Genomic DNA, 27,907 nt, shown 5'->3' with positions numbered 1-27,907 from the left:
ACTGCTACTGCTGCTGATGTCAATTTCTGTGGGCCCTTGACGAACTGTAACGCAACAGGGAAACGCGTCGGGCCACTCTATGTCACTGTTTCTTTCAGCAGGAATTTATATGTATATGTGTTGGGTGATCACCCTGTGACACCCTAAACACACTATTTCTCTCAGGACACGGATCCTCGTAGGTCTAGTGTTATATTTACAGTCATTTCCAGGGACCTGGGAGCGTTTCTGTGAGTGGTGTACATTATTTGTCTCTAGGGATTTTCTTCCCCCTTCTTTCCCTCCCCTTCAGGACGAAGCTGGGCAGTCAGAGCACTGCTTAGGGACACACTAGGGGCTGTATAGGAGGTTGCGGTGTCTAGGAAAAGGGCCCTTTTACCAGGGTAATAATAGGGGCTGAGACCCAGCATTCCCCTTCCCCCTTTCCCTATTCCCTCCCTAGAAGTGTCTGTACATTCACCATGAGTAGGGTGGATCCCCACCCCTCTCTCGTCTGTCTGCACCTCATTTAAGGGCAATTATTTTATTATAAATATTATTAAAAGTTAAATATTAAAGGTGACCATTATTCCAATTAAATTGTTCTACGTAATTACTAGGTACCTATACCCAAACGGCTTCTTATTTATTCAGTTTAGTCCTATACTCCACTGGCCTACAGTAAAATTGTTATCCACTGACCACCTAATATACCTCCAGCCACATAATTTGTTCTTTATCCTCCGGTGAATGGCTTATGCTTGGGGCCTGTACTCCACTGGCCTGCAGTAAAATTGTTAATTACTGACCCCCAAATATACCTCCAGCCACATAATCACTTATTCTTTTCTGTCCAGTAAATGCATAATTTTTGGGGCCTGTACTGCACTGGCCTACAGTAAAATTGTTATCCACTGACTGTCTAATATACCTCCAGCCACATCATCACTTGTTCTTTTCTGTCAGGTGAATGCCTAATTTTTGGGGCCTATACTCCACTGGTCTACAGAAAAATTGTTATTCAGTGACCGCCTAATGTACCTCCAGCCACATAATCACTTGATCTTTTCTGTACGGTGAATGCCTAATGTTTGGGGCCTGTACTCCACTGGCCTACAGTTAAATTGTTATCCACTGACCATCTAATATACCTCTAGCCACATAATCACTTATTCTTTTCTGTCAGGTAAATGCCTAATTTTTGGGGTCTGTACTCCCGTGGCCTAAAATAAAATTCTTCTAGGCTCCAGCAGGGCACCTTTTTTGAGAGTTTTCCTCTAAGACGCTTAAAAATGGCTCCTAATTAAAATACATATTTTTTGCGCGAACTTTTGCCATTGATCCTCCTCTGGTATTTTACTGTCCATGTTGTGGGACTATTTGTGTACTTCTAGTAAGTATTTGGTGGCTGAAAATATGACTTGAAGGTTTTTCAGGTTTGCCTGCCATTAAAGTGAATGGGGCCAGCCGCAAATGTGCTGTTCGCAAACATTTGATCGTTCGCGAAACGTCCTGGCCGATGTTCATCCATCACTAATGGCCACCTTAGATCACCATGTCTCAAATATAACTGCAGCCTCTGCACCCCTATGGCTGCACACTAGGATCATGATCATTACACCATACACTCTGCCTAACATTTCTTTTAAAGTAAGTAAGTACCCAAATTAATTTCATTCAGCCACTTAGTCTGCCAAATAAAAGGCTAATTCCCGTCGTCTGCTCAGTGTACCCGGGATTACTGACTTTAGAAGTGTCATCCCAGACACTTTATTTAAGTACTGCACTTTCCTAAACAAGCTTCTATAAAGACATAAAATAATTACATGAAACCGTTTCACCCGGCTTCAAGATAATCGATCCAGCAGGTATCTCACATCCTGAGAAGTGGATCTGTTGCGCATCCACGTGTAATATTCTAGATTGGTCTTGGCAAATTTTAGCAATAGATATTCTAATTGAGTGAACATTATCAGTGGATTTTATCAGAGCTTCTGTATTTGCTTTCTGGTGTATATGGGCTAGACGTTCACTGTGTCTCCACGGCTCAAATCTTTCATCTTGAAAGCTTTACTATGTAATGTGTATGGATTTTATCCTGCCTTATTGGACTCACCAAGACAAAAATTCACTAGAGAGCTGTAAAATGGAATGGGCTTGGTGGTCTGAACTGCAGTACTCATATTGTAATAAAACTCGCCACAAGGAACATTAATGTTCTGTTCAGAAAGCCTCCAGTGCTCCAGCGAGGCCGCCAACAGTATCAATAGCTTCACTGTTAGTTAAAGTAATGTGAAGACATAAAAACTCAACTCCGGTCAGTCAACACAAAGTAACCATCGCTGCTTGGGATAAACACAAATAAGTAAATGATGGAAAACTTAAATTTGTCAAGATTCGTTCTTTTACTGCCAAGGACACAGGTGCAATGTTCAGTGCACAGCTCTAGTTTATTACATTTTGGGAACTGGTTGAAATTTCGAGAGAAGGATGAAAAGCTTTACTTTCTGTGTTTTTGTAGGGGAAGAGGAGGTGAAGCTGCAAGTGAGAGCAGGAAAAAATAATACAACTTGTTACTATATCTTTCCCTCTGCACAGCCTCCAATAAGCCCAATAGATGATACAGGAACTTTTGTCATGTTATCACCCCTCTTACTAATCATAGAGGATATGTTCTCTGTAATTACATTTAAGAAAGAAACTTTTTCTACTCAATGAGTAGATTAGTAGTTCTTCATCAAGTCACACCCTGAGCCTAAACTTTCCTCATCTGTAGAGTGGAGATCTTCAGTTTTGATGATTATATGATGACAAGTTCATGTAGACAGTTAGGAGTTCATGCCTTCAACTTTTATTTTTAGTAGCTGTTGCTTGTCTCAGGCTTTGCTTAGTGCAGAGATTCTAGACACAAACATGTTTGTTGATGCATTTCTTTTATGAAACATAATGTCTTCATACAAGGTTGCATGACTCCTAACCCTCATTCTGCAATGGAATGAGCCATGCATTCCATATCATTCCCTTCACCCCTGATCCTGTGGATATGCCACATATGTCTAAAGTGGGAGCTAATTTTATACCACCTTCTGACTTCACATTCTGTTGAAACTCAAACTGTATGTTATAGTGTTTTCATCTTTTCTAGCCCTTACTGAAAAGAAATTATTTCAACGTCCGGTCTCAACTCCAATTCACAAAGGTTGATAACTTGTATAGTGACATCAAAAGGACAAAAAACCTTGTCAAGTGGTATTAAATTTTTACATATTTTATATACTGCTTCTTGAGGATTAAAGGGGCTATGCAGGAATTTAATATGGATGACCTATCCTCAATTTCAGATCAGTGGGGGTTTGATTTCCTGGAACCTCCACTAATCAGCTGTTTGAAGAAGCCACGGCCGTCTCTTCAAAGCTTGTCAAGCACAGCGCCATCCATTGTATAGTAGCTGTGCTTGGTATTGAACAGGGGCGGATTGGCCATAGACCTTACAGAATAATTTACCGGTGGGCTAATGGCCAGGGGGCCACCCAAGCCCTTCTCTCTGCCACTGGCCAGGTACATAATGAGCTCTCAGGGGTAATTAAAGCTTTGAGAATCAGGTACTCATGTACCGGGACAGCGATCGCAAATGCCCTCCTGAATTCAACAGTGGCCCACATCTCACCTCCTGTGCCCCCTGCAAGATATCCTAATCAGAAACAACTGGAGAAGGACAGAATATGGCATCTATTGATGGCCACCACAAAGGGACAGCTTCTGGGGAGGTATACTGTGCTGCACTGTGTTATATGGTTCTGATGGGATGGTATTTTGTGATATGGTATTTCTGGCCTTGCCTACTTGTGTTGCCCCTCCTTCTGTCAATTTGGATCTGTTTACAACATGAGGCCACTTTTAATTTTTGTTCCCAAGTCCACTTTAAGTTCCCAGTACGCCCCTAGCATTGAAGCTCATCTCCATTCATTTGACCTGTGCCTGTGCCAAATTACCAGCTGATCGGCAAGGTTCCTGAGTGCGAGACCCCCGCCAATATGATATATTACCCCTTTAAAAATGAAGCCTTACTCACCTCTAGTGATCCCTTGCCACTACCATTCCAATGCAGCACCGGGCCCAGCTCTTCTCCACTTTCTGATCCTGACTCAGTTAATCGCTGGCTATAGCAATGACCCACCTCAGCCATTGATTGGCTGAATGGGACTTTCCTAGCACTTGCTGTGTGTCAAGCCAGGACCAGGAAGTGGAGAGCAGCAGGTACAGCAGCGGTGGGGCCTCAGTGAGGGTGATTATGACATTTTTATTATTATTAACCTTCTGTGAGCTATGTACTGTATTAAAAAATGTAATACCCCAGGATAAACTCTTTCATGCTAGTGTACCATACAAGTGGAAAGATGTGTCAAATGTTGATAAATGAGTCATGCCCAGCCCCACCTCAATAAATAAAGATGATATACATAGCTACAAGAACAGCAACCAAAAAACTACAGGTAACACCTAAGCAGCAGAGGGGAAGTGGAAGAGAATTTCTCCGCTGAATAATGTATTTTTTATTATTCTATGGCATGTCTTAGATTTGGTCAAATTTTTTCCGATCTTGGAAAACCTGTTTAATACCCACCTAAACGATATCCATAGAATCTACAAAATCTCACAAAACATTTCTTTTAAGTGATTTCCCACACACCATATGTAGAGGTTTTTTGATGAATAAAATGCTGTATAAGTTATTCCCAGTCTTTCTTTGGCTATAGCAGGACCTTTACTTCTACATGCAGAAGCTATCAATTACACATGCCTGCAGGTAAAAGCTTTAAATTCTGAGCTGTCCATCTTGCTTCCTCAGTACATCCATTCTCTTTTCCTCTATAAAGGAAATCATTAAGCTTCCTTTCGGCACAGTAAGCTTATATTCTCCGTGCTTAACCTGACTCTGCACCATTTATGTAACCAAACTACACACGTGAGAGGAAATGCAAATCGACCGACCCGAGCTAACGTCTGACTCGTGACCAGCCATGATCTATTCTCCATGTGTTGTGCAGATTTTCAGAAACGGTTCCCCTGGAGTAACAACACTAGTTACAATAATATGAAACATCACTTAACCTTTAACACCCTAACAAGAGATTTATAATAGATATAACATTCCCAGTAGCAGTTCCATAATTACAGAATTAAATAAGGCTGGTGGATCTGGGACAATGGTCGGTCATAATCATAAAACCTCAAACCATGTCTAGACTTCATGGAAGCAGTAAGTAGGATGAATAAAAACCAAACATGTAACCCGATCCAAGGACATATCTGCTTACAATAAGGCTTCACTTAGGTGTCTACCTCACTTTCACCTTAGTTGTAAAATACTAATAACTTGAGAGATCCAAAAAAAAAAAAATAATAAAAACATTTGACTAAATTTCAACTCCAGTTCACTTTATAGACCAAAGCAAAAAGTACATTGGACTCGGGACCTCAACAACTGTCTTGGATTATGGAAAAAAAAAGTAAAAGTAACCTCCACCAAAAACTTTAGATGCAAATTTGAGGAAATTGTTAGACCATCTGTTACTTTTTACAAGACATTTAAATAACCACACGGATCCTGAAATGTTACATGACCAGAATAATAAAGAGATAGAAGATTGATGCTTGGTTTGTGGGATGATTTGCATTTACCTCAGTTTTTATAGAGTATAAAGGTAAAACTAAAATAAACTGAATACATATGAGATGATAGACAGATAGACAGATAGATAGATAAATAGGATATGGGACAAATAGATATGGGATACATAGATAGGTAGGGAGATAGATATATAAGACATAGATAAATGGATGGAAAGATCGATGTGAAATAGATAAATGGATGGATAGATAGATAGATAGATAGATAGATAGATAGATAGATAGATAGATAGATAGATAGATATGAGATAAATAGGGAAACAAGCAACATAATTTGCAATGCAAATTGGTGAGCAATAGTCTTCTCAAAGCTCTTAAAGAGCTTTTCTTGTGTATAACATTATAGCTACGATGATAGCCAATATAGATAACAGCTGATCTATTATCAATTCTTGTTCTTCTCTTGTTACTTATGCTTGAATTACTATGACTAGAGATGAGCTAAGTTTTGAAAAATTCAATTCAGTCAATTCACTAAATTTCGACAAGAAATTTGATTTGTTACTAATTAATTTGTCATGAATCACGATAAATCAGTTATACCCAGGCCCTTCTTCCTAATCATATTCATCCCATTTGGTGGCCCAATCTCGGTGTGAAGGCTTGGAACTTAAACTGCACGGGGAGTGTATCGCCATGTGCATTATGTTCTAGTGCACCTACATTCATACTTAATCCGTTCTGTAAGTACTGTGCTGTCAGTATTACAGGTGTAATTTATTGCCATCTATATCACTGTGCAGTGCACCAAGATTCATAGCTAATCCCTTCTATTAAACAAAAAGAAAAGCATACAGCACCCTTCAGTAAAGAAAAAATAAAAAATAAACTGTGCGCGCCCCTGCAGTTCAATGGCTTCTTAGTGAAAAAAAAAAAAAGAAATGGAGGCAGCGCCAATAAAGTAGTGAAGAAAAAATAACTGTTCTTTTATTGCATGTTGTGGCCGTTCAAACACGCTTTTTAATCCCTTCTGTTAGCTGTAGATTTACTGTGTGTCAGTATCACAGGTCACTGTTACAGTCAGGTTTAATTTATCGCCGTGGACTTAACCGTGCAGTGCCCCAAGATGATGTCACCTTGTGTGGCGAGCCTGATCACATGGTGAAGTCTTTACACTTGCCACAAGTCCTTTGGCGGGTTTTCTTCAATCAAGACGGAGTGGACGGCCTTTCCGCCATCAAGTGGAGGAGGTGAGTTTAAATTTTTAGCCACCACCAGGAAAAATTGATTAGTTACCACGAAACGTGGGGAAATCTGGCTTCCCAGCGAATCAAATGTTTCCTAATTTTTAGATCGAATTCCGCTTTGGATGCTTCGATTTGCTCAACACTACCAGCAATCATAGAATCACCTGGAATCTGGTATCAGAAAGCTTCAGCTATTAGCCAGGAGATTATGTGGCTAGTCATACATTTTCCCTACAGTGGCCACTGCGGGGGAAATGTAGTATTATATCTTGACCATTTTAAAAAATTATCAACCATGTGATACATGGTGTTACAATTGCAGTTCGTACCACCACTGTCTCGTGCTCCCAGGCGCCGGTTTCCTGTGTGTAAATTAGGGTTATTATGCATTATATCTAAACTCAGTCTGCAGTACTGCTTGCTCTGTGTGCTACTGCGTGACTCTTGCTAATTGCTAATCAGCCTGGGCTATATATTCTGTGCAGTTGGTTCATCCTTGTCTGAGCTATAGGTTTCTATACGTAGGTCTTGCTAGGTTTCTCCAGCTTGTTAGAGCCTGTATAAGAGCCATAATGCATTTTGTCTGTCTGGATACAGTTCTCCACCTGATTCCTTGATTCTGTCCATCTTCTGCCTGACCTGACTAGTGCCTTTTTACCCTACTGATCTTGTGCCACCTGCCTTGACCTTTGGATTGATTCATAGATTTGCACAAACTCGGCCTGCCCTGACTTCTGCCTGTTATTGACTACAAGTTTGCCTTGGTACCACACACCACTGTCTCTGAACTCCGTGGGTAAGAAGCCAATCACTTGGAGGCAACTCCAAGAGGTAGCAACCTGTTGTGTTCCCTGTCACGATGACCATATCCCTGTATATGGGTTAAATTGTGAAGACCAGGAAACCGCCAGGATAACGCCATCAGGCCAAATCTGTAGGTTGGCACAGGGGTTCCATACCCATTGTCCATAAAACATGGATAAACTGGGTTCTATGCTCACACAGGGGAGAACTAGATAAAATCCCTCCCTCTACAGCATCCTCCATGCCCTTGAAGTGTACATTTTTAGATTTTTTGAATGGAATGGTAAATTCCATCCGATCAGATGAAGATATATATATTTTTTTTTTTCGTATTTACAGATGTGCCAACCCTTACTTTTCTGAAAATTTCATTAAGGACTCTCATGATACAAATTCAATACATTGCAAAACACTGCAATCCACATCACATCCACTGGGTGGCCTCATAGAGACACATACAACATAAAAACTAATAATGATAGAGTATCACAAAACCATGCTTCTTTCTTCAAAACTGCTCATCTTAAGGCACTCCTCTTGAAAGATGGCTAGCCAAGAGGAAGAGTAGAGACGGGCACATCTGTATGTATATACATAGGTATGAAAAAAAAATTGAAGAATGTAACTGGAGATGCAGGACCATAGGGCTTGTGCTCCATGTAAACTTGTATTGTCTCCTGGGAACTTTTACATCTAAATGCTGCAAAATGTAATATGACCAGATTATGCTACATTCCCGCGTAGCCGCCATCTAATGAATGACTGCACTGAAGGAATTGAATGTGAAAATAAGTTATACTTTTCAGTGTATGGATGGCCCTGTCTAAAATGTGATGATATTTGGAAAAAGATGAAAAAGAATCCCCTTCAGTGCAAAGGAATGAAGAATTGGCAGTATATGAGCTGAGGAAAAGAATAATGACACAGGTTATATCTGGAATTTGTTTCTACTCTCAGTTATTCGGCCTGCCCCAGAACACCGGCCCAAGCCTCAAATATCAAATATATATGAGCGGAGCAGGCTGAGACTTCCTCTCAAGCTGATAAACATCTTCCATAACCGTTCCTCCCCCCTCCTTCTGCTCCCTGTCTACTCTCATTCACTAATAGCAAGGCTTGACATATCAGTGACATATTTTGTCATAATTCTGCATGCTGAAGCGTTGCACGGTACCATTTCAATTAAGCTCAGCAGAGATTCTTTATTGTCTTGCCAGGCAGGATACAGTTCGTCCTCAGTTGGGAACTTCTCACATCCCAGCTCCAGGGTAAGTTCAAAACAATTTGTGTGGAGATAAGTGAAGTCTGGCATTCCTGGAAAAGAATTTCATGACATGAGACCATTTGTGGTTATGAAGTAGACAACAGAAGACAATCGGCCAACGTTCCTATAGAGTTCCTCAAGCTTGTTCTCTACAATCCAATCCTTGGGCTTTATCTTTTATGTTGCACTCAGAATTAGGCTAGGTTTATACTGATGGTTTTCATTTCCATCATAGGGTCGCATGACTGACACCCATGGTGACCCAACTGACACTATTGAATTTAATAAGATCCACAAGGTTTCTGTCATGATGTCCAAAATTCTACTGGACAAACAGTGCACCTTTTGATGGAATTTGAGGAGAAGACTCCTAAAGAAGCCACAATACATGTAATAGCAACTTGTTGCTGGTTTATCCCAAAACATTTTTTCAACCGATTAATAGCTTTTAGGGTCTTAAAGGCATCTTCCCATTATAGAAAGCAATGACATATGCTGTCACTTTCTGATCCATTGGTTTCCAACTGCTGGGACCCTGACTGATCTTGAAAATCAAGTGAAATACCACAACCAAATCATCGTTTTTGTCTACACAGTGGGCAATGATTGCGACATCTGTGGGGTTCAATGACGGGGAGTGGCGCAATCGCAGCTCTCTGTCATTGCACCGACTACTTACAATGAAAGGCGCTTTGTGACAAAGTAATTAGTCGTAAAGCTATTATTTTTTTTTATTATGCTAAGCAGCCGAATCAAATCTTCTAGTACTTTGCTCATCTCTGTCTATTACCATGGGGAAATGACAGAAAAAATTACCCCGTGTGACGTCCTTATGACTACTATTAAAAAAAATAATAATAAATAACTAGGTCCCACTGAACACTGTATGAGCAGCTTTGGGTATAAGGTAGTCAACACATGAACACAATTAAAATGAAGAAGTATTAAAGATCCATCAACAGCAGTAACATTATGTTGTTTAACCACGTCCGGACCGCCGTACGCAGCGACGCGTCCTGGAGGTGGTTGATTGATTCCGACTGGACGCGCCGGCGCGTCCTCTCGCGAGACGCGAGATTTCCTGTGAACGCGCGCACACAGGCGCGCGCGCTCACTGGAACGGAAGGTAAGCGAGTGGATCTCCAGCCTGCCAGCGGCGATCGTTCGCTGGCAGGCTGGAGATGTGATTTTTTTAACCCCTGTTTTGATAACAGCGTCTAATATACCTGCTACCTGGTCCTCTGGTGGTCCCCTTTGTTTGGATCGACCACCAGAGGACACAGGTAGCTCAGAAATATGTTGCACCAAGCACCACTACACTACACCCCCCCCCCCGTCACTTATTAACCCCTTATTCACCCTTGATCACCCTTGATCACCCCTGATCACCCCATATAGACTCCCTGATCACCCCCTGTCATTGATTACTCCCCTGTCATTGATCACCCCCCTGTAAAGCTCCATTTAGACGTCCGCATGATTTTTACGGATCCACTGATAGATGGATCGGATCCGCAAAACGCATACGGACGTCTGAATGGAGCCTTACAGGGGCGTGATCAATGACTGTGGTGATCACCCCATATAGACTCCCTGATCACCCCCCTGTCATTGATCACACCCCTGTAAAGCTCCATTCAGACGTCCGCATGATTTTTACGGATCCACTGATAGATGGATCGGATCCGCAAAACGCATACGGACGTCTGAATGGAGCCTTACAGGGGCGTGATCAATGACTGTGGTGATCACCCCATATAGACTCCCTGATCACCCCCCTGTCATTGATTACCCCCCTGTCATTGATCACACCCCTGTAAAGCTCCATTCAGACGTCCGCATGATTTTTACGGATCCACTGATAGATGGATCGGATCCGCAAAACGCATACGGACGTCTGAATGGAGCCTTACAGGGGCGTGATCAATGACTGTGGTGATCACCCCATATAGACTCCCTGATCACCCCCCTGTCATTGATCACACCCCTGTAAAGCTCCATTCAGACGTCCGCATGATTTTTACGGATCCACTGATAGATGGATCGGATCCGCAAAACGCATACGGACGTCTGAATGGAGCCTTACAGGGGCGTGATCAATGACTGTGGTGATCACCCCATATAGACTCCCTGATCACCCCCCTGTCATTGATCACACCCCTGTAAAGCTCCATTCAGACGTCCGCATGATTTTTACGGATCCACTGATAGATGGATCGGATCCGCAAAACGCATACGGACGTCTGAATGGAGCCTTACAGGGGCGTGATCAATGACTGTGGTGATCACCCCATATAGACTCCCTGATCACCCCCCTGTCATTGATCACACCCCTGTAAAGCTCCATTCAGACGTCCGCATGATTTTTACGGATCCACTGATAGATGGATCGGATCCGCAAAACGCATACGGACGTCTGAATGGAGCCTTACAGGGGCGTGATCAATGACTGTGGTGATCACCCCATATAGACTCCCTGATCACCCCCCTGTCATTGATTACCCCCCTGTCATTGATCACACCCCTGTAAAGCTCCATTCAGACGTCCGCATGATTTTTACGAATCCACTGATAGATGGATCGGATCCGAAAAACGCATACGGACGTCTGAATGGAGCCTTACAGGGGCGTGATCAATGACTGTGGTGATCACCCCATATAGACTCCCTGATCACCCCCCTGTCATTGATTACCCCCCTGTCATTGATCACACCCCTGTAAAGCTCCATTCAGACGTCCGCATGATTTTTACGGATCCACTGATAGATGGATCGGATCCGCAAAACGCATACGGACGTCTGAATGGAACCTTACAGTGGCGTGATCAATGACTGTGGTGATCACCCCATATAGACTCTCTGATCACCCCCCTGTCATTGATCACCCCCCTGTCATTGATCACCCCCCTGTTAGGCTCCATTCAGAAATTTTTTTGGCCCAAGTTAGCAGAAATTATATATTTTTTTCTTACAAAGTCTCATATTCCACTAACTTGTGTCAAAAAATAAAATCTCACATGAACTCACCATACCCCTCACGGAATCCAAATGCGTAAAATTTTTTAGACATTTATATTCCAGACTTCTTCTCACGCTTTAGGCCCCTAGAATGCCAGGGCAGTATAAATACCCCACATGTGACCCCATTTTGGAAAGAAGACACCCCAAGGTATTCCGTGAGGGGCATATTGAGTCCATGAAAGATTGAAATTTTTGTCCCAAGTTAGCGGAAAGGGAGACTTTGTGAGAAAAAAAAAAAAAAACAATTTCTGCTAACTTGTGCCCAAAAATTTTTTTTTATATGAACTCGCCATGCCCCTCATTGAATACCTTGGGGTGTCTTCTTTCCAAAATGGGGTCACATGTGGGGTATTTATACTGCCCTGGCATTCTAGGGGCCCTAAAGCGTGAGAAGAAGTCTGGGATCCAAATGTCTAAAAATGACCTCATAAAATGAATGTGGGCCCCTTTGCGCATCTAGGCTGCAAAAAATTGTCACACATGTGGTATCGCCGTACTCAGGAGAAGTTGGGCAATGTGTTTTGGGGTGTCATTTTACATATACCCATGCTGGGTGAGATAAATATTTTGGTCAAATTCCAACTTTGTATAAAAAAATGGGAAAAGTTGTCTTTTGCCGAAATATTTCTCTCACCCAGCATGAGTATATGTGAAAAGACACCCCAAAACACATTCCCCAACTTCTCCTGAATACGGCGATACCACATGTGTGACACTTTTTTGCAGCCTAGGTGGGCAAAGAGGCCCACATTCCAAAGAGCACCTTTAGGATTTCACAGGTCATTTACCTACTTACCACACATTAGGGCCCCTGGAAAATGCCAGGGCAGTATAACTACCCCACAAGTGACCCCATTTTGGAAAGAAGACACCCCAAGGTATTCCGTGAGGGGCATGGCGAGTTCCTAGAATTTTATATTTTTTTGTCACAAGTTAGCGGAAAATTATGATTTTTTTTATTTTTCCTTACAAAGTCTCATATTCCACTAACTTGTGACAAAAAATAAAAACTTCCATGAACTCACTATGCCCATCACGAAATACCTTGGGGTGTCTTCTTTCCAAAATGGGGTCACTTGTGGGGTAGTTATACTGCTCTGGCATTCTAGGGGCCCAAATGTGTGGTAAGAAGTTTGAAATCAAAATGTGTAAAAAATGACCGGTGAAATCCGAAAGGTGCTCTTTGGAATATGGGCCCCTTTGCCCACCTAGGCTGCAAAAAAGTGTCACACATCTGGTATCTCCGTACTCAGGAGAAGTTGGGGAATGTGTTTTGGGGTGTCATTTTACATATACCCATGCTGGGTGAGAGAAATATCTTGGCAAAAGACAACTTTTCCCATTTTTTTATACAAAGTTGTCTTTTGCCAAGATATTTCTCTCACCCAGCATGGGTATATGTAAAATGACACCCCAAAACACATTCCCCAACTTCTCCTGAATACGGAGATACCAGATGTGTGACACTTTTTTGCAGCCTAGGTGGGCAAAGGGGCCCACATTCCAAAGAGCACCTTTCGGATTTCACCGGCCATTTATTACAGAATTTGATTTCAAACTCCTTACCACACATTTGGGCCCCTAGAATGCCAGGACAGTATAGCTACCCCACAAGTGACCCCATTTTGGAAAGAAGACACCCCAAGGTATTTGCTGATGGGCATAGTGAGTTCATAGAAGTTTTTATTTTTTGTCACAAGTTAGTGGAATATGAGACTTTGTAAGAAAAAATAAAATAAAAAATAAAATCATCATTTTCCGCTAACTTGTGACAAAAAATAACAAGTTCTATGAACTCACTATGCCCATCAGCGAATACCTTAGGGTATCTACTTTCCGAAATGGGGTCATTTGTGGGGTGTTTGTACTGTCTGGCCATTGTAGAACCTCAGGAAACATGACAGGTGCTCAGAAAGTCAGAGCTGCTTCAAAAAGCGGAAATTCACATTTTTGTACCATAGTTTGTAAACGCTATAACTTTTACCCAAACCATATTTTTTTTACCCAAACATTTTTTTTTTATCAAAGACATGTAGAACAATAAATTTAGAGCAAAATTTATATATGGATGTCGTTTTTTTTTGCAAAATTTTACAACTGAAAAATGTCATTTTTTTGCAAAAAAATCGTTAAATTTCGATTAATAACAAAAAAAAGTAAAAATGTCAGCAGGAATGAAATACCACCAAATGAAAGCTCTATTAGTGAGAAGAAAAGGAGGTAAAATTCATTTGGGTGGTAAGTTGCATGACCGAGCAATAAACGGTGAAAGTAGTGTAGGTCAGAAGTGTAAAAAGTGGCCTGGTCTTTCAGGGTGTTTAAGCTATATGGGCTGAGGTGGTTAAACTGAGATTAAAAGGAATTCAAACAGTAAAGGTAAAGAATTCGTATTTAATATTTGCTACCTGAAGAGCCAAGACAAAAGTGGGAAATATAAATAATGTGAACCTACCTCCACTGAAGCTGTACCATTCTGCACCATTTATGATGGAACCTCTGTTAATAAAATTTCCACCACACCTTTCTGTTGACTGATCTGACATTTTAGGATGTGAAGCAACATAGGTTTTTGCAAGCATCTTGAATACCTGGTGAAAAGGAGATATACTGATTTGTGGATAGCCTTTATAATTCAATTTTGTTTATCAATATTTTACTTTAAAAGTTGATTCAGTAAAACTTTCATGTTTTACTAATTCAAGCTGTATTTAGTTTTCTTCTCAAATTACATCCAAAGTAAAAGCGAATACCCTGATAGAGCCTAACAGCTTTACCACAAAGTGACAATTTTTATTTTTGCGTTTTCACCTTTTTCCTCAACACTCTCCAAGAGACATAATTGTTTTTTTGGGGGGGTTTTCCGCTCACATGGAGTTATAAGGAGTTTTTTTGTGAGAAAAGTTATGTTTTTAATGGCTCCATTTAATTTACAATAATTTGTATTTCTGAGGTGATTTTGAAAAATAAAAAGGCGATTCTGCCATTGTTTTTTGGGTTTTATGTTTACAGTGTTCACTGTGCACTAAAAATGACATGATAAAACTTATTTTGTGGGTTAGTATGATTAAGGCGTAACCAAATTTAGATAGTTTCTATTATATTTTACTACTTAAAAAACCTTTAATAAAACCTTTACCCAATAAAAACCTTTAAAAAACATTTTCTTCTTTGCATTGCCATATTCTCAGTCAGAAGTTGTTTTTTTTTGTTTTTTTTTGGCTCATTGGGGAAAGCTGTAGTTTTTATCCGTATAATTTTGGGGGTACTTATAACTTGTTGATCACAAGATCACTTTTTATTCAATTTGTTTAGGTTACAGGGGAGGGGCCTCATGACAAAAAGACAACAAAATAGCTATTTTCTTCCGTTATGGCATTCATTGCACACAATAAATATTGTTATATTTTAATATTTTGAATATTTTCAGAAGTGACAATACCTATTATGTCTATTTTTAATTGCTTATTTTATATGTGAAATTGGAAAAGGGAATTATTAGAATTTTTATTATACTTGTGTTTTTTAATTTATTAAAATACTTTAGATTTTTTTTTTACTGTACTTTTAGGTCCCCTTAGTGACTTGTACATGTCATATTCTGACTGTTTGAACCACAGACTGCAATAGAATACTATTGCAGTCTATGGGATATTTAAAAGCTGCCTGTCAAGCCATGTCTCAGAATCGGCTGCGCAGGCAGCTTGCAATGAGAAACCTGTGAGCCTTCACAACCTTCATAGCAACTGATCGGCGCCCCATGATTGGCCAGCAGAGGGAGCCCCCTCCATCTGTATAGCCTCACAGATGCCGCAGTCGCTATTGACAGCTGCATCCGAGAGCTTAAATGACTGGGATTGGAGTCATCTTCAATCCCTATCACTGCTGGCGGGTGTCTTCTGTATTATACAGCCAACACCCACTGTGTATGGAGCGAGCTCAGCATGTGAGTTTGCGCCATACAATGCCTTAATGTTTGTAACGAATGGTGGCTTAAGGGGTTAAAAGTTTTAACCTTTTAACCTTTTTAATGGGACTGCCAATCAGTGGCCTATACTATTCTATCTTAGCTACTCTAAGGAAACACTGTGGCCCCTTTGTTTTTTTCAGGTACTTTGATATTCATACAAATGTGGCTGTTTCTGGTGCTGCACCTGAATTGGGTGTACTGCAAGGGGTTAAGCAGAACTCAGCTGTATTACCAGACACAGCCACATTTACGAGTGGTGCTATGGTGCTTGCTTAATTCTGCTGATCGTGTGGAACGCAGCGATTGAATTCCCTCCAATCATGCATTGATAGCCTATCTATCAATAACACAGAATATTATGTATTTAACCAGTTACTTAACTTTTTTATGTAGATCATATTTGTACTTATAAATAAATTATCTCCAAAAAGATTTCTGATGCCTGATTTTATTGAAGTCTGTCACTAGGAAATTCACCAAAAAACCAGGCTCAGACCCTTGTAGGACTAGATCATCTGAACGTAATGATATCTTTCACTTAGAGATTTGTTACTTGATTCTTGAGGATAAAATACTTTTAATCCATATGGAAATGAGCAGTTAAGTGCACTTTGGCAGATCCAAGCCACTCTGTGCACCCTTGCTCCTCCTGCTTCCTTTGCCAGCCCCTTCCTCTTCTTCTTGATTGGCAGGGCCAAGCAAGATGACTTTGCAGCAACCTGGAACTGTCAAACAAGAAGGAGAGGGAGGGACAGGAAGAGCAGGGGTGCACAGAGAGGCTTGGGCCCGCCTTTGGTGCACTTAACTGCTCCTTTGCATGTCAATTAAAAGTACTTTTTATCCAGACAGAAGCAATGGACCGCTAAGTGAATGGTATCATTATATTCAGCTGAGCCAGCCCTACAAGGCATTGTGCCTGGTTTAATTGAGAATTTCCTGGTGACACATTCCCTGATGCACAATGGCAGGAATTGATGATTTGATTTGTGCCAGCTTTCTGCTGTTAAAAGGTCGCAAATCTTGGCACATGCTATTTTTGGGCAAAAATTTGAATCTTTTTGTGGCTATACGCCACTCTTGCCACTTTAGAAAACTGGGTGACAAAATTGTGCTTGGTTAACTATATTAATTGGATATATGCCAGATTTATTAACTGCAACTTTTTAAAAACTTACAAAAAAAGGCGCAGTAGGAGAGTGGTGTAAAAAAAATAAATGGAGGGACATATGTAGACAAGGGTGTATTTCATAAAGATGTGGCACAATTTTATCAATGTGCAATGTTTGATAATATGTCTATATATAATTGCCCCCATGATATATCACCCCCTCCATGTCTCCTTCTTACCTTGTCATCTGGAGTGGGTGAAAACTGTTTTTCTTCTAAGGGGTGCTTTGAGAAGTCATAGGGATAAGTGACAACTAAATCGCCTCCATGAAGACTACCGGATAAAACAAATGGGACATTTCTCATCCATTTCATGATTGCTTTTGTTTCTGGAGCTACCTACATGAGAGAAAGAAAGACATGGGATGTGTAAAATGTCTCCATGCAGTGAGGCAGATACTGGAAGATACTGGAGTAGAGTCTCATCATTGACATTAGTGCATATGAGCCTGACCAATATCCATATGCCACCAATGTCTGATTGATGGGGGTCTCGTCAATGTCACCTCTGCTCATTGCTGGGACAAAGTTGAAGTGTGATAGAAAAGCACCATGCTACTTTTTCTTCTGTAGGCTCCTTTTTCAAGTGTCTAGATGGATACCATTGACCATAGTAACATCCTAGAAACATTTCACTAATGTTTTTCATGAGACAATCCCTTTAAAGAAGCTGCTCAGTCAAGGTCTGCCACTTACTAAGGGTATGGCCACATGGGTGGAAATTCCACTGTGAACTTGTTGCAGTTTTCGCTATAAATTTGCCGCATGTAAATCTGCAACACTTATGTCACATGAGAACATATCTTAGTACCTTCAGTTCCTCACAGTTAGGCCTCGTGCACACAACCATATTATTCATCCGCATACTATCCACATTTTTTGCTTTTAGCACACTGGGCCATTCATTTCTATGGGGCCATGCACACATGCATTTTTTGGGGGATCCATGTGGCCATTTACAAATTATAGAACCAGTCTGTATGGTTGACCAGAATAGCTCTTTCTATTAATCGGAAAAAATGCGGAGTGCACACAGAAAGTGTCCGAATTTTGTGGATCCATGGTTTGTGGACAAACATACGGAAACAGCCGCGTGAGATCTTTTCAAGATCTATGTTGTAAAGACTGAATGGAACATCTGGTGGTTAAAATCCAGAGGGTTGAACTGTGTCCTGGTCATGGTATGATCACACTGGTGCATGATAAGGGGTGCTCTGCTGTTGACAATCCCTACTTGTTAGGAGGATCTAACAGGTAGAAAATAAGCTGTCTGCTGCTCGGACGTCCATTAATTATTTGTAAAATGTAGAGTGTTCAGTTTTCCTGCAGTGCCTCTAGAGAGAAAAAATAAGCATTACACATTCACATCAATGGGGTGTCTGTGTAATGCAGAACAGGACAGGTCCTTCAGAACTAGAGAGGCTCTTTGTAACCACTTTCCACTGTGACTCAGAGAAGAGCATCCTTAAAAAAGAACTAAGTCTATTAACCCAGAATGCTCTAGTAAGATGTGAAAATGGGTTTTCTCTTCTAAAAGCTATGCATAAGTGTGATCATTTCAAAGCCAGACTGGCCATAAACCCTACAGGGAAATTTTCCAGTGGGCCGATTCACAGGGGGCTCCTCATGGTCACCAGCCAGGTAACTAAAGGTCTGTTGCACCCAATGTTAATTAACGTCTGGAACATCAAGTATTTACAGTGCCTTCAAAAAGTATTCATACCCCTTAAACTTTTCCAAATTTTTTCAAGTTACACCCACAAACTTGAATATATTTTATTGGGATTTTATGTGATAGACCAACAAGTCTCAAGTAAGCGTGAAGTGAAAACAAAATGATACATGATTTTCAAAAATGTTAATAAATAAAAATATGAAAAGTGTTGTGTTCATTTGTATTGGTCTCCCTGTACACTGATGCCCATGAAATCCCATGTAACCAATTGCCTTCAGAAGTCACCTAATTGGTAAATAGAGTCCACTTGTGTGTAATGTATTCTCAGAATAACTACAGCTGTTCTGTGAAGGCCTCACAGGTTTGTTAGAGAACATTAGTGATCAAACAGCATCATGAAAACCAAGGAACACCCCAAACAGGGCAGGGTTAAAGTTGGGGGGAAGTGTAAAGCAGGGTTAGGTTATAAAAAAAATATCCCAAGCTCTGAACATCTCACAGAGAATTGTTTAATCCATAATTCAAATATGGAAGGAGTATGGCCCAACTGCAAACCTACCAAGATGTGGCTGTCCACCTAGACTGACAGCCCAGGCAACAAGCACTAATTATAGAAGCAGCCAAGAGGCCCATGGTCACTCTGGAGGAGCTACAGAGATCTACAGCTCAGGTGGGAGATTCTGTCTGCAGGACAACTATTAGTTGTGTGCTCTACAAATCTGGCCTTTATGGGAGAGTGGCAAGAAGAAAGCCAGTTTTTAAAGCAAGCCATAAAAAGTCTTGTTTGCAGTTTGCCACAAGCCATGTAGGGTAAAGGACACAGCAAACATGTGGATGAAGGTGCTCTGGTCAGATGAGACTAAAGTTGAACTTTTTGGCCTAAATGCAAAATCCTATGTGTGTTGGAAAACTAACACTGCATCACCCCGAACACACCATGCCCACCGTGAGGCATAGTGGTGGCAGCATCATGCTGTGGAGATGCTTTTCTTCAGCAGGGACAAGGTCAGAGTTGATGGAGAGATGGATAGAGCTAAATACGAGGCAATCTTGGAGGAAAACCTGGTAGAGGCTGCAAAATACTTCAGACTCGGGTGGAGGTTCACCTTCCAGCAAGAAATGACCCTAAACAGCCAGCCAGAGCTACAATGGAATGGTTTAGATCAAAGCAAATTCATGTGTTAGAATTAGTGATGAGCGAATTGAAGTTAATAAAGTGGAATTTGATCCGCATTTCTCGGTGCTTTGCGGTACCAAATACATTTTTCCTGAAATAGCGGTAAAAAAAAATTACATATCTCATCCATTTGATTGCAGACAGGCGCCAATTCAGCGTGGTGCCGTCATCGCGCCCGCCCAACATGATGACGTGTTGACATTACATTTCAGCTTGTGTGAGAATCAGTGTTTTCTTCAATCAAGATGGCCGCGACAGTATGTATTTTTTGTTTTAACCCCTGATTAACCCTGAATGTGAACGTGGCATCTGAGGAGTTAAATGACTGGGGCGGCACGATCACCATTCACCACGATTGTGCCTGCTCCATACAATGGAATACAATTCGTTATAAAGTCATTCCTAACTAATCAAATTTCTGGTTGAAGTTTGGCAAAGCAGCCGAATCCAATTTTTGAAAACTTTACTCATCACATTAGAATGGCCCCGTCAAAATCCAGACCTAAATTCTATTGAGAATCTGTGGCAAGACTTGAAAATTGCTGTTCTCCATCCAATCTGACTGAGCGCAAGCTATTTTACAAAGAAGCATGGGCAGAAATTTCAGCCTCTAGATGTGCAAAGCTGGTAGAGACATACCTCAGAAGACTTGCAACTGCAATGCTTTGATGAAGGTGGTCAACAAAGTATTGACTCAGAGGGGCTGAATACAAATGAATGCCACACTTTCCACATTTTTATTGATTAACAATTTTTAAAACCAAATATCATTTTGTTTTCACTTCACTTCACACATACTTGTTAATTTGTGTTGGTGTATCACATAAAATCCCAATAAAATAAGTTTGTGGGTGTAACGTGAATTTTTTTTTGAAAAGTTCAAGGGGTATGAATAGTTTTTCAAGGCGCTGTATGGACCTGGAAAGTAGCCACAGATGCTCTCCTGACTCCTGAATTTAACTGTGTTGCCATCCTTAGGCAACTTGACTAGGAATGCATAAATTGGCAGCTGGCCCTGGCCACTACAGAGGGGCAGCTCCTGTGGTAGTATTTTGTGGTATTTGGTTTCGCTGGGGTGGTATTTTGTGCCGTAATTAAAAGTGCCCTGTCTGACCCAGGAAGAAGTACAGCAGTGTCTTAAAAAGATTAAAATAGATAAACCGCCAGGACCAGATGGCATACACCCCTGTATCCTAAGATAATTAAGTAATGTAATAGCCAGACCCCTATTTCTGATATTTAAGGACTCTATAATGACAGGGAATATTCCACAGGATTGGAGCATAGCAAATGTGGTGCCAATATTCAAAAAAGTTTCAAAAACAGAGCACGGAAACTATGGTCCAGTAAGTTTAACATCTGTCGTGGGTAAACTGTTTGAAGGTTTTCTAAGAGATGCTATCTTGGAGTACCTCAATGAAAATAAGCATATAACGCCAGATCAGCATGGCTTCATCAGGGATCGTTCATGTCAAACTACTTGACATGAATCAGTTTCTATGACTAGGTAAGTTCTAGATATGACCGCGGAAATTCAATGGATGTCGTATATCTGGACATCTCCAAAGAATTAGACACTGTACCACATAAAAGGTTAGTATATAAAATGAGAATGTTTAGACTAGGGGAAAATGTCTGTATGTGGGTAAGTAACTGGCTCAGTGATAGAAAACAGAGGGTGGTTATTAATAGAGATGAGCGAATCGAAGTTGACAAAGTGGAATTCGATCACAATTTCAGGAAAAATTAGATTCACACTGAATCCGAATCTCCTCACGCATCGTGGTAACGAATTGCATTTTTTCCTAAAATTGCTGCCGCACATGTGAGGACATGGAGCAAGGAACTCTGGGAACGCGGGATCACCCATAATGCCATGCATGCAGCCAATCAGCAGCCAGCCAGCCCTGTGATGTCACAGCCCTATAAATAGCCTCAGCCATCTTGGATTCTGACATTTTCCAGTGTACTTAGTGTAGGGAGAGATATCAGCAAGCAATAAGGATAGTGCTAAGATAGACTTCATTGTGCTAAAAAAAACGATTTAGAATTTCAGGGAAAGATTATTCAAGATGTAGGGAAAGGATAGGGAGGAATCATTCCACAGCATTTATGTAAAACAGGGTTCAGTAGGGGAGGTTACAGCCTGGGTAATAGGAACAATCTTTTTGCACCTTGCTGCACTGACTGGGGATATACAGCTCTGTAATTCCAGCAAACCGTTCTTGTTATTGGGGTGCAAGTGCTGTTTGATACAGCCTTTAACAGGGTTTATTACAAGGAAGTATTTCTTCATCTTATTTGGCCTTGTGCGGTGCAGTTATATGTTCTAAAGCATTTTTGGCTTGTATTAGTGGGGAAAAAGGGCCTATTAGCCGTTGTGTGGTGAAGTGTGAAAATTACAGCCCTTTATGGCATGTATTAGTGGCACAAAAAAAATATGCAGTTGAATGTTCTAAAGCCCTTTTTGTCATGGATTAGTGGCTAAAGAAAAATATATTTGCTGTTCAGCAGTGCAGTTATATGTTCTAAAGTCCTTTTTGTCGTGTATTAGTGGCAAAACTAAAATATATTTGCCATTCAGCGGTGCAGTTATATGTTCTAAAGCCTATTGTGGAGGGTACTGTATAAGTGGCAAAAGAAAAATATATTTGCCGTTTAGCAGTGCAGTTAGATGTTCTAAAGCCCTTTTTGTTGTGTATTAGTGGCAAAAGAAAAATATATTTGCCATTCAGTGGTGCAGTTATATGTTCTAAAGCCTTTTGTGAAGTGTATAAGTGGAAAAAAGAAATATATATTTGCTGTTCAGCGGTGAAGTTATATGGTCTAAAGCATTTTGTGGAGTGTATAAGTGGAAAAAAGAAAAATATATTTGCCATTCAGAGGTTCAGTAATATGTTCTAAAGCCTTTTGTGAAGTGTATAAGTGGAAAAAAGAAAAATATATTTTCCGTTCAGCGGTGCAGTTATATGTTCTAAAGCCTTTTGTGGAGTGTATAAGTGGAAAAAAGAAAAATATATTTGCCATTCAGCAGTGCAGTTATATGTTCTAAAGCTTTTTGTGGAGTGTATAAGTGGAAAAAATTAAGGGCTTATTTGCTGTTCAGCGGTGCAGTTATTTGTTCTAAAGCCCTTTTTGTTGTACTTTAGTGGCAAAAGAAAAATATATTTGCCGTTCAACGGTGCAGTTATATGTTCTAAAGCCTTTTATGGAGTGTATAAGTGGAAAAAAATATGGGCCTATTTGCCGTTCAGCGGTGCAGTTATTTGTTCTAAAGCCCGTTTTGTCTTGTATTAGTGGCAAAAGAAAAATATATTTGCCGTTCTGCAGTGCAGTTATATGTTCTAAAGCCCTTTTTTGTGTGTACTAGAGACACAAAAAAAGTATTTGCCATTGTGTGGTGAAGTGAGTAAATTACAGCCCTTTTTGGCGTGTATTAGTGGGGGGGGGGGGGGGGAAAGAGCTTATTAGCCATTGTATGGTGAAGTGAGAAAATTACAGACTTTTTTGGGGTGTTTTAATTTCCTATTTTATTTATTTATTTATTTGATCTAACAGTATGTCAGGCAGAGAAGTGCCAGGTCCTGCACTGGGGAGTGGCAGAGTCCTAAATGTTTCTGGCGCAGGCACAGGTCACATCAGAGTAATGGGGTGTGGCAGCAGGAGTCACAGTGAGAGGCCTGAGCTCCCGATGTCATCTAGCGGTCGTGTCTTGACCAGCAACCCAGGTGTTCTTGAATGGTTGACTCGGTCATCCACTTCCTCCCAAGTGACATCAGACACCCCCAGCCAAGAGTCGGTGGGTTGTCAGACACAACCCTTAGTTGACATGGCCCTGTGCCCTCACCTGTCCTCAACCTGCCTCTGTCCTTTTCTGTTCCCTCAGCCAGAGGCACCACGGCCCATGCGTCAACATATGCAGCGTCACCATAAAGTGGTCTGGGAGAACCGTGGCTCCTATGTGGTGGTCCAGCCTGCCGCAGCAACCGCTGCATCATCCAGTGGAGCGCACCCGGTTTCAGGCAGTCAAGGCTCCACTACCTCAGCTGAAGGGAGCTGTCTGTCCTTCCCATCATCTGCTGGTCCTGATGCTCCTGCTCCTCCTACTCCTCGTCAGTCATTCCGTCAGCAATCAAAGTGATTGCCAAGAGACAACAGTATGCGTGCACTCATCCAACGCCACAGAAGCTGAATGTGCTTCTGTCCAAGTTGCTAGTGCTGCAGTCTCTCCCTTTCGAAGTGGTGGACTCTGCACCTTTCAGAGAACTGATGGCTTGTGCCGAGCCGAGGTGGAGAGTCCCAAGCTATAATTTCTTTGACAAAAAGGCAGTACCAGCCCTGCACACACATGCAGAACAGAAGGTGGGCCAGTCCTTGACCTGTCGGTGTCTGCCAAAGTGCATGGCAGCGCCGACATGTGGAGCTGTAACTACAGTCAGGGACAATACATGTCCTTAATGGCCCACTGGGTGAATGTGGTTCCTGCACAGCAACTTGGCCAGGTGACGCCTCTTCTGCCTCCACGTTGTCACGCCATTGGTCCAGCGACAATGTCCGTCTCTGCCTCCTCATCCTCCACTGTGTCCTCAGCCTTCACTACAGGGACAATTCACAGTTCCCCTCCAGCATACCACATGTGCAGGGCATAGCCGTGTCACGCTGTTCTGCACCTCGTTTGCCTGGGCGAACCGAGTCACACATGGAAGGAACTGCTCCATGTCCTTTATCAAGAAATCGAATCCTGGCTTTCTTTGCGACAACTCAAAATCAAAACCATGGTGACCGACAATGGGAAGAACATGGTGTCGGCGCTGCATCAAGGAGGGCTGAGCCATGTGCCCTGCATGGCACAAGTGTTCAATCGTGTTGTCAAGTGGTTCCTGAAGTCTTCCACGCATTTGCAAGACATCCTAAAAATGGCCAGGAAACTTTGCATGCACTTCAGCCACTCGTACACCGCAAAGCACACCCTCCTTGAGCTGCAGCGGCAGAACGGAATCCCCCAACATAGGCTGATATGCGACGTTTCCACCCGTTGGAATTCCACTCTCCATATAGTTGGACCGACTATACGAACAAAGAAAGGCCATATACGATTTCTTGATGATCCAAGCAGACAGGAGTACTCCTCTGTGTAACTTCGATGTCAGCCAGTGGCAGCTCATGCGTGACACCTGCCATTTGCTCAGGCCCTTTGAGGAGGCCAAGTTATTTGTCAGTCGCAAGGACCACGGGATTAACAACGTCATTCCACTGCTTCATGTCCTGGAACAGATCCTGGTAAATCTGGCTGGTCAGGGGACTGGAGATGTAGCGCCTAGATCTCATGGCCACATGAAGTGGAGGAGGTAGCGGAGGAGGAGGATGTGTAGCGAAATGGGTGGTTTTTCTACACAGGTGACAGGAGAGGAGGAGCAGGATCAGCCAGAAGAGCTACAGGGTGATAAGGAAGATGCAGTATGCAGTGGAGATGAAGGCAGGGAGTCCCTCCGAGTCACTTGCACAAATGGCCCGATGCATGCTCACTTGCTTGCATAGTGAAAGCCGAATTGTCACCATTCAGAAGAGGGATGACTTCTGGTTCTCCACCTTGTTGGACCCTCTCTACTGGTCCAAAATGGGGGCCTTTTTTTACACCCGCTGAGAGGGAGGATAAACTGAACTACTATAGAGACATCCTATGTAGTGAGTTAGCCGCAGCCTATCTGCGTCCATCCTCTTAGGTCTGACCGGGGGGCCCTCTGCGCTCCCGTTTCTCTGCCATGGCTACTGTGGCAGGGTGGGGGGGTAGGAGCAGTTCCAGCTCCATCAGCAGCAACTTGAGTTTAGAGTCACTGATGAGCAGCTTTCTTTACCCGCCTAGTGAAGAAACTACTCACCAGCAGCAGCAGCTAGACCTGGAGCAGGTCCTGAACCAGCAGGTGGTGGAATACTTTGACAATACCCTGCCACCCCACATTGAAGATCCGCTGGACTACTGGGCAGTCAATCTGGATTTGGGGCCGCAACTAGCAGAGTTTTCCCTAGAAAAGCTGTCCTGCCCGGCCAGTAGTGTGGCATCAGAGCGGGTGTTTAGTGCGGCAGGGGCCATAGTTTCCCCAAGAAGAACTCGCCTGTCCACCCAAAATGTGGAGAGACTGACCTTTGTCAACATGAATCAGGTGTGGATCAGCCAGGATTTTCACCCACCAATGCCTGATGCATCAGACTAGATCATCCATGGTGACACACCAACATTTTGACAAAAGAGACCGGTTTCTTCTGGCTACCTGCCTCAGCTAATATTCTGATGCTGCCACCCGCCTGATGCCACACATCTGATGCCAAGTTCTCCTTATTTCATGCACCATCTTCAGCTGGTACTCGTATTGCCATCCACCTCCCCACTCTGTCACCGGATAAATCTGTGGTCTCCTGATGCTGCTGTCACCTCCACACTCTGTCACCTTGCCACTATATGGTTCCTGATGCTGCTGCCACATCCCCACTTTGTCACTGGGTCACTCTGTGGTCTCCTGATGCTGCTGCCACCTCCACACTATGTCACCTTGCCACTCTGTGGTCTCCTGTTGCTGCTGCTACCTCCCCACTTTGTCACCTGGTCACTCTGTGGTCTCCTGATCTTGCTGTCACCTCCACACTATGTCACCTTGCCACTCTGTGGTCTCCTGATGCTCCTGCCACCTCCAAACTATGTCACCTTGCCACTCTGGGGTCTCTTGATGCTGCTGTCACCTCCACACTATGTTACCTTGCAACTCTGTGGTCTTCTGATGGTGCTGACACCTCCCCACTCTGTCACCGGGTCACTCTGTGGTCTCCTGATGCTCCTGCCACCTCCACACTATGTCACCTTGCCACTCTGTAGTATCCTGATGTTGCTGCCACCTCCCTACTTTGTCACCGGGTCACTCTGTGGTCTCCTGATGCTCCTGCCACCTCCAAACAATGTCACCTCGCCACTCTGTGGTCTCCTGATGCTGCTTTCACCTCCACTCTATGTCACCTTTCCACGCTATGGTCTCCTGATGCTCCTGCCACCTCCACACTATGTCACCTTGCCACTTTGTAGTCTCCTGATGCTGCTGTCACCTCCACACTAGAGATGTCGCGAACATAAAAATTTCCGTTCGTGAATTTTCGCAAATGTTCGCAAACTGGCGAACCGGGCGAACCTGCCATAGACTTCAATGAGCAGGCGAATTTTAAAACCCACAGGGACTCTTTCTGGCCACAATAGTGATGGAAAAGTTGTTTCAAGGGGACTAACACCTGGACTGTGGCATGCCAGATTTGGATCCATGGCAAAACTCCCATGGAAAATTAAATAGTTGACGCAGAGTCGGGTTTTAATCCATAAAGGGCATAAATCACCTAACATTCCTAAATTGTTTGGAATAACGTGCTTTAAAACATCAGGCATGATGTTGTATCGATCAGGTAGTGTAAGGGTTACACCCGCTTCACAGTGACAGACCAAACTCCCCGTTTAACGCACCGCAAACAACCGAAAACAGTCCATTTGCACAACTGCAAACTCCCCATTTGCACAAGGTTGGATACCAAGCTAGCCATGTCCCATTGCTTGTCCTCACTGACGTCATTGAAGGTCTCTTCCTCCACCCAGCCACGTACAACACCAAGGGTCCCCGAAAGGTGACAACAAGCCCCCTGGGACGCCTGCTGTGGTTGGTCTTCCACCTCCTCAAAGCCACCTTCCTCCTCTGACTCCTCTTCTTCAGACTCCTCTCTCTGCGTTGCCGCAGGTCCAGCAATCGACGACGACAAGGCTGCTTCTGGTGGTGATGGTGACCACAACTCTTCCTCTTCATGCTCATCTACGGCCTGATCCAGCACTCTTCGCAGGGCATGCTTCAGAAAAAACGCATATGGGATGAGCTCGATGATGTTGCCTTGGATTTGAATGACCAGGTTTGTCACCTCCGCAAAAGGACGCATGAGCCTACAGCCATTGT

General features: G+C 42.5%; 1 protein-coding gene across 1 annotated transcript in view; it reads right to left on the bottom strand.

Moving 5' to 3' along the window:
- The window catches only part of CPZ (carboxypeptidase Z), a 154,240-nt gene that overhangs the window by 11,949 nt on the left and 114,384 nt on the right, over positions 1–27,907 (bottom strand). The window contains exons 7-9 of the mRNA XM_040419166.1: positions 17,260–17,418; positions 14,398–14,533; positions 8,836–8,975 (exon numbers count right to left, since the gene is read on the bottom strand). Of these exons, the coding sequence (XP_040275100.1) occupies positions 8,836–8,975; positions 14,398–14,533; positions 17,260–17,418 (435 nt within the window). The remainder of the gene's footprint in view (positions 1–8,835; positions 8,976–14,397; positions 14,534–17,259; positions 17,419–27,907) is intronic.

This window comes from Bufo bufo, chromosome 2 (genome assembly GCF_905171765.1).
Source record: "Bufo bufo chromosome 2, aBufBuf1.1, whole genome shotgun sequence".
Classification (NCBI taxonomy): domain Eukaryota; kingdom Metazoa; phylum Chordata; class Amphibia; order Anura; family Bufonidae; genus Bufo; species Bufo bufo.
Note: the sequence above shows the minus strand (reverse complement) of the source record. Positions and strands in the feature narration are given on the sequence as shown.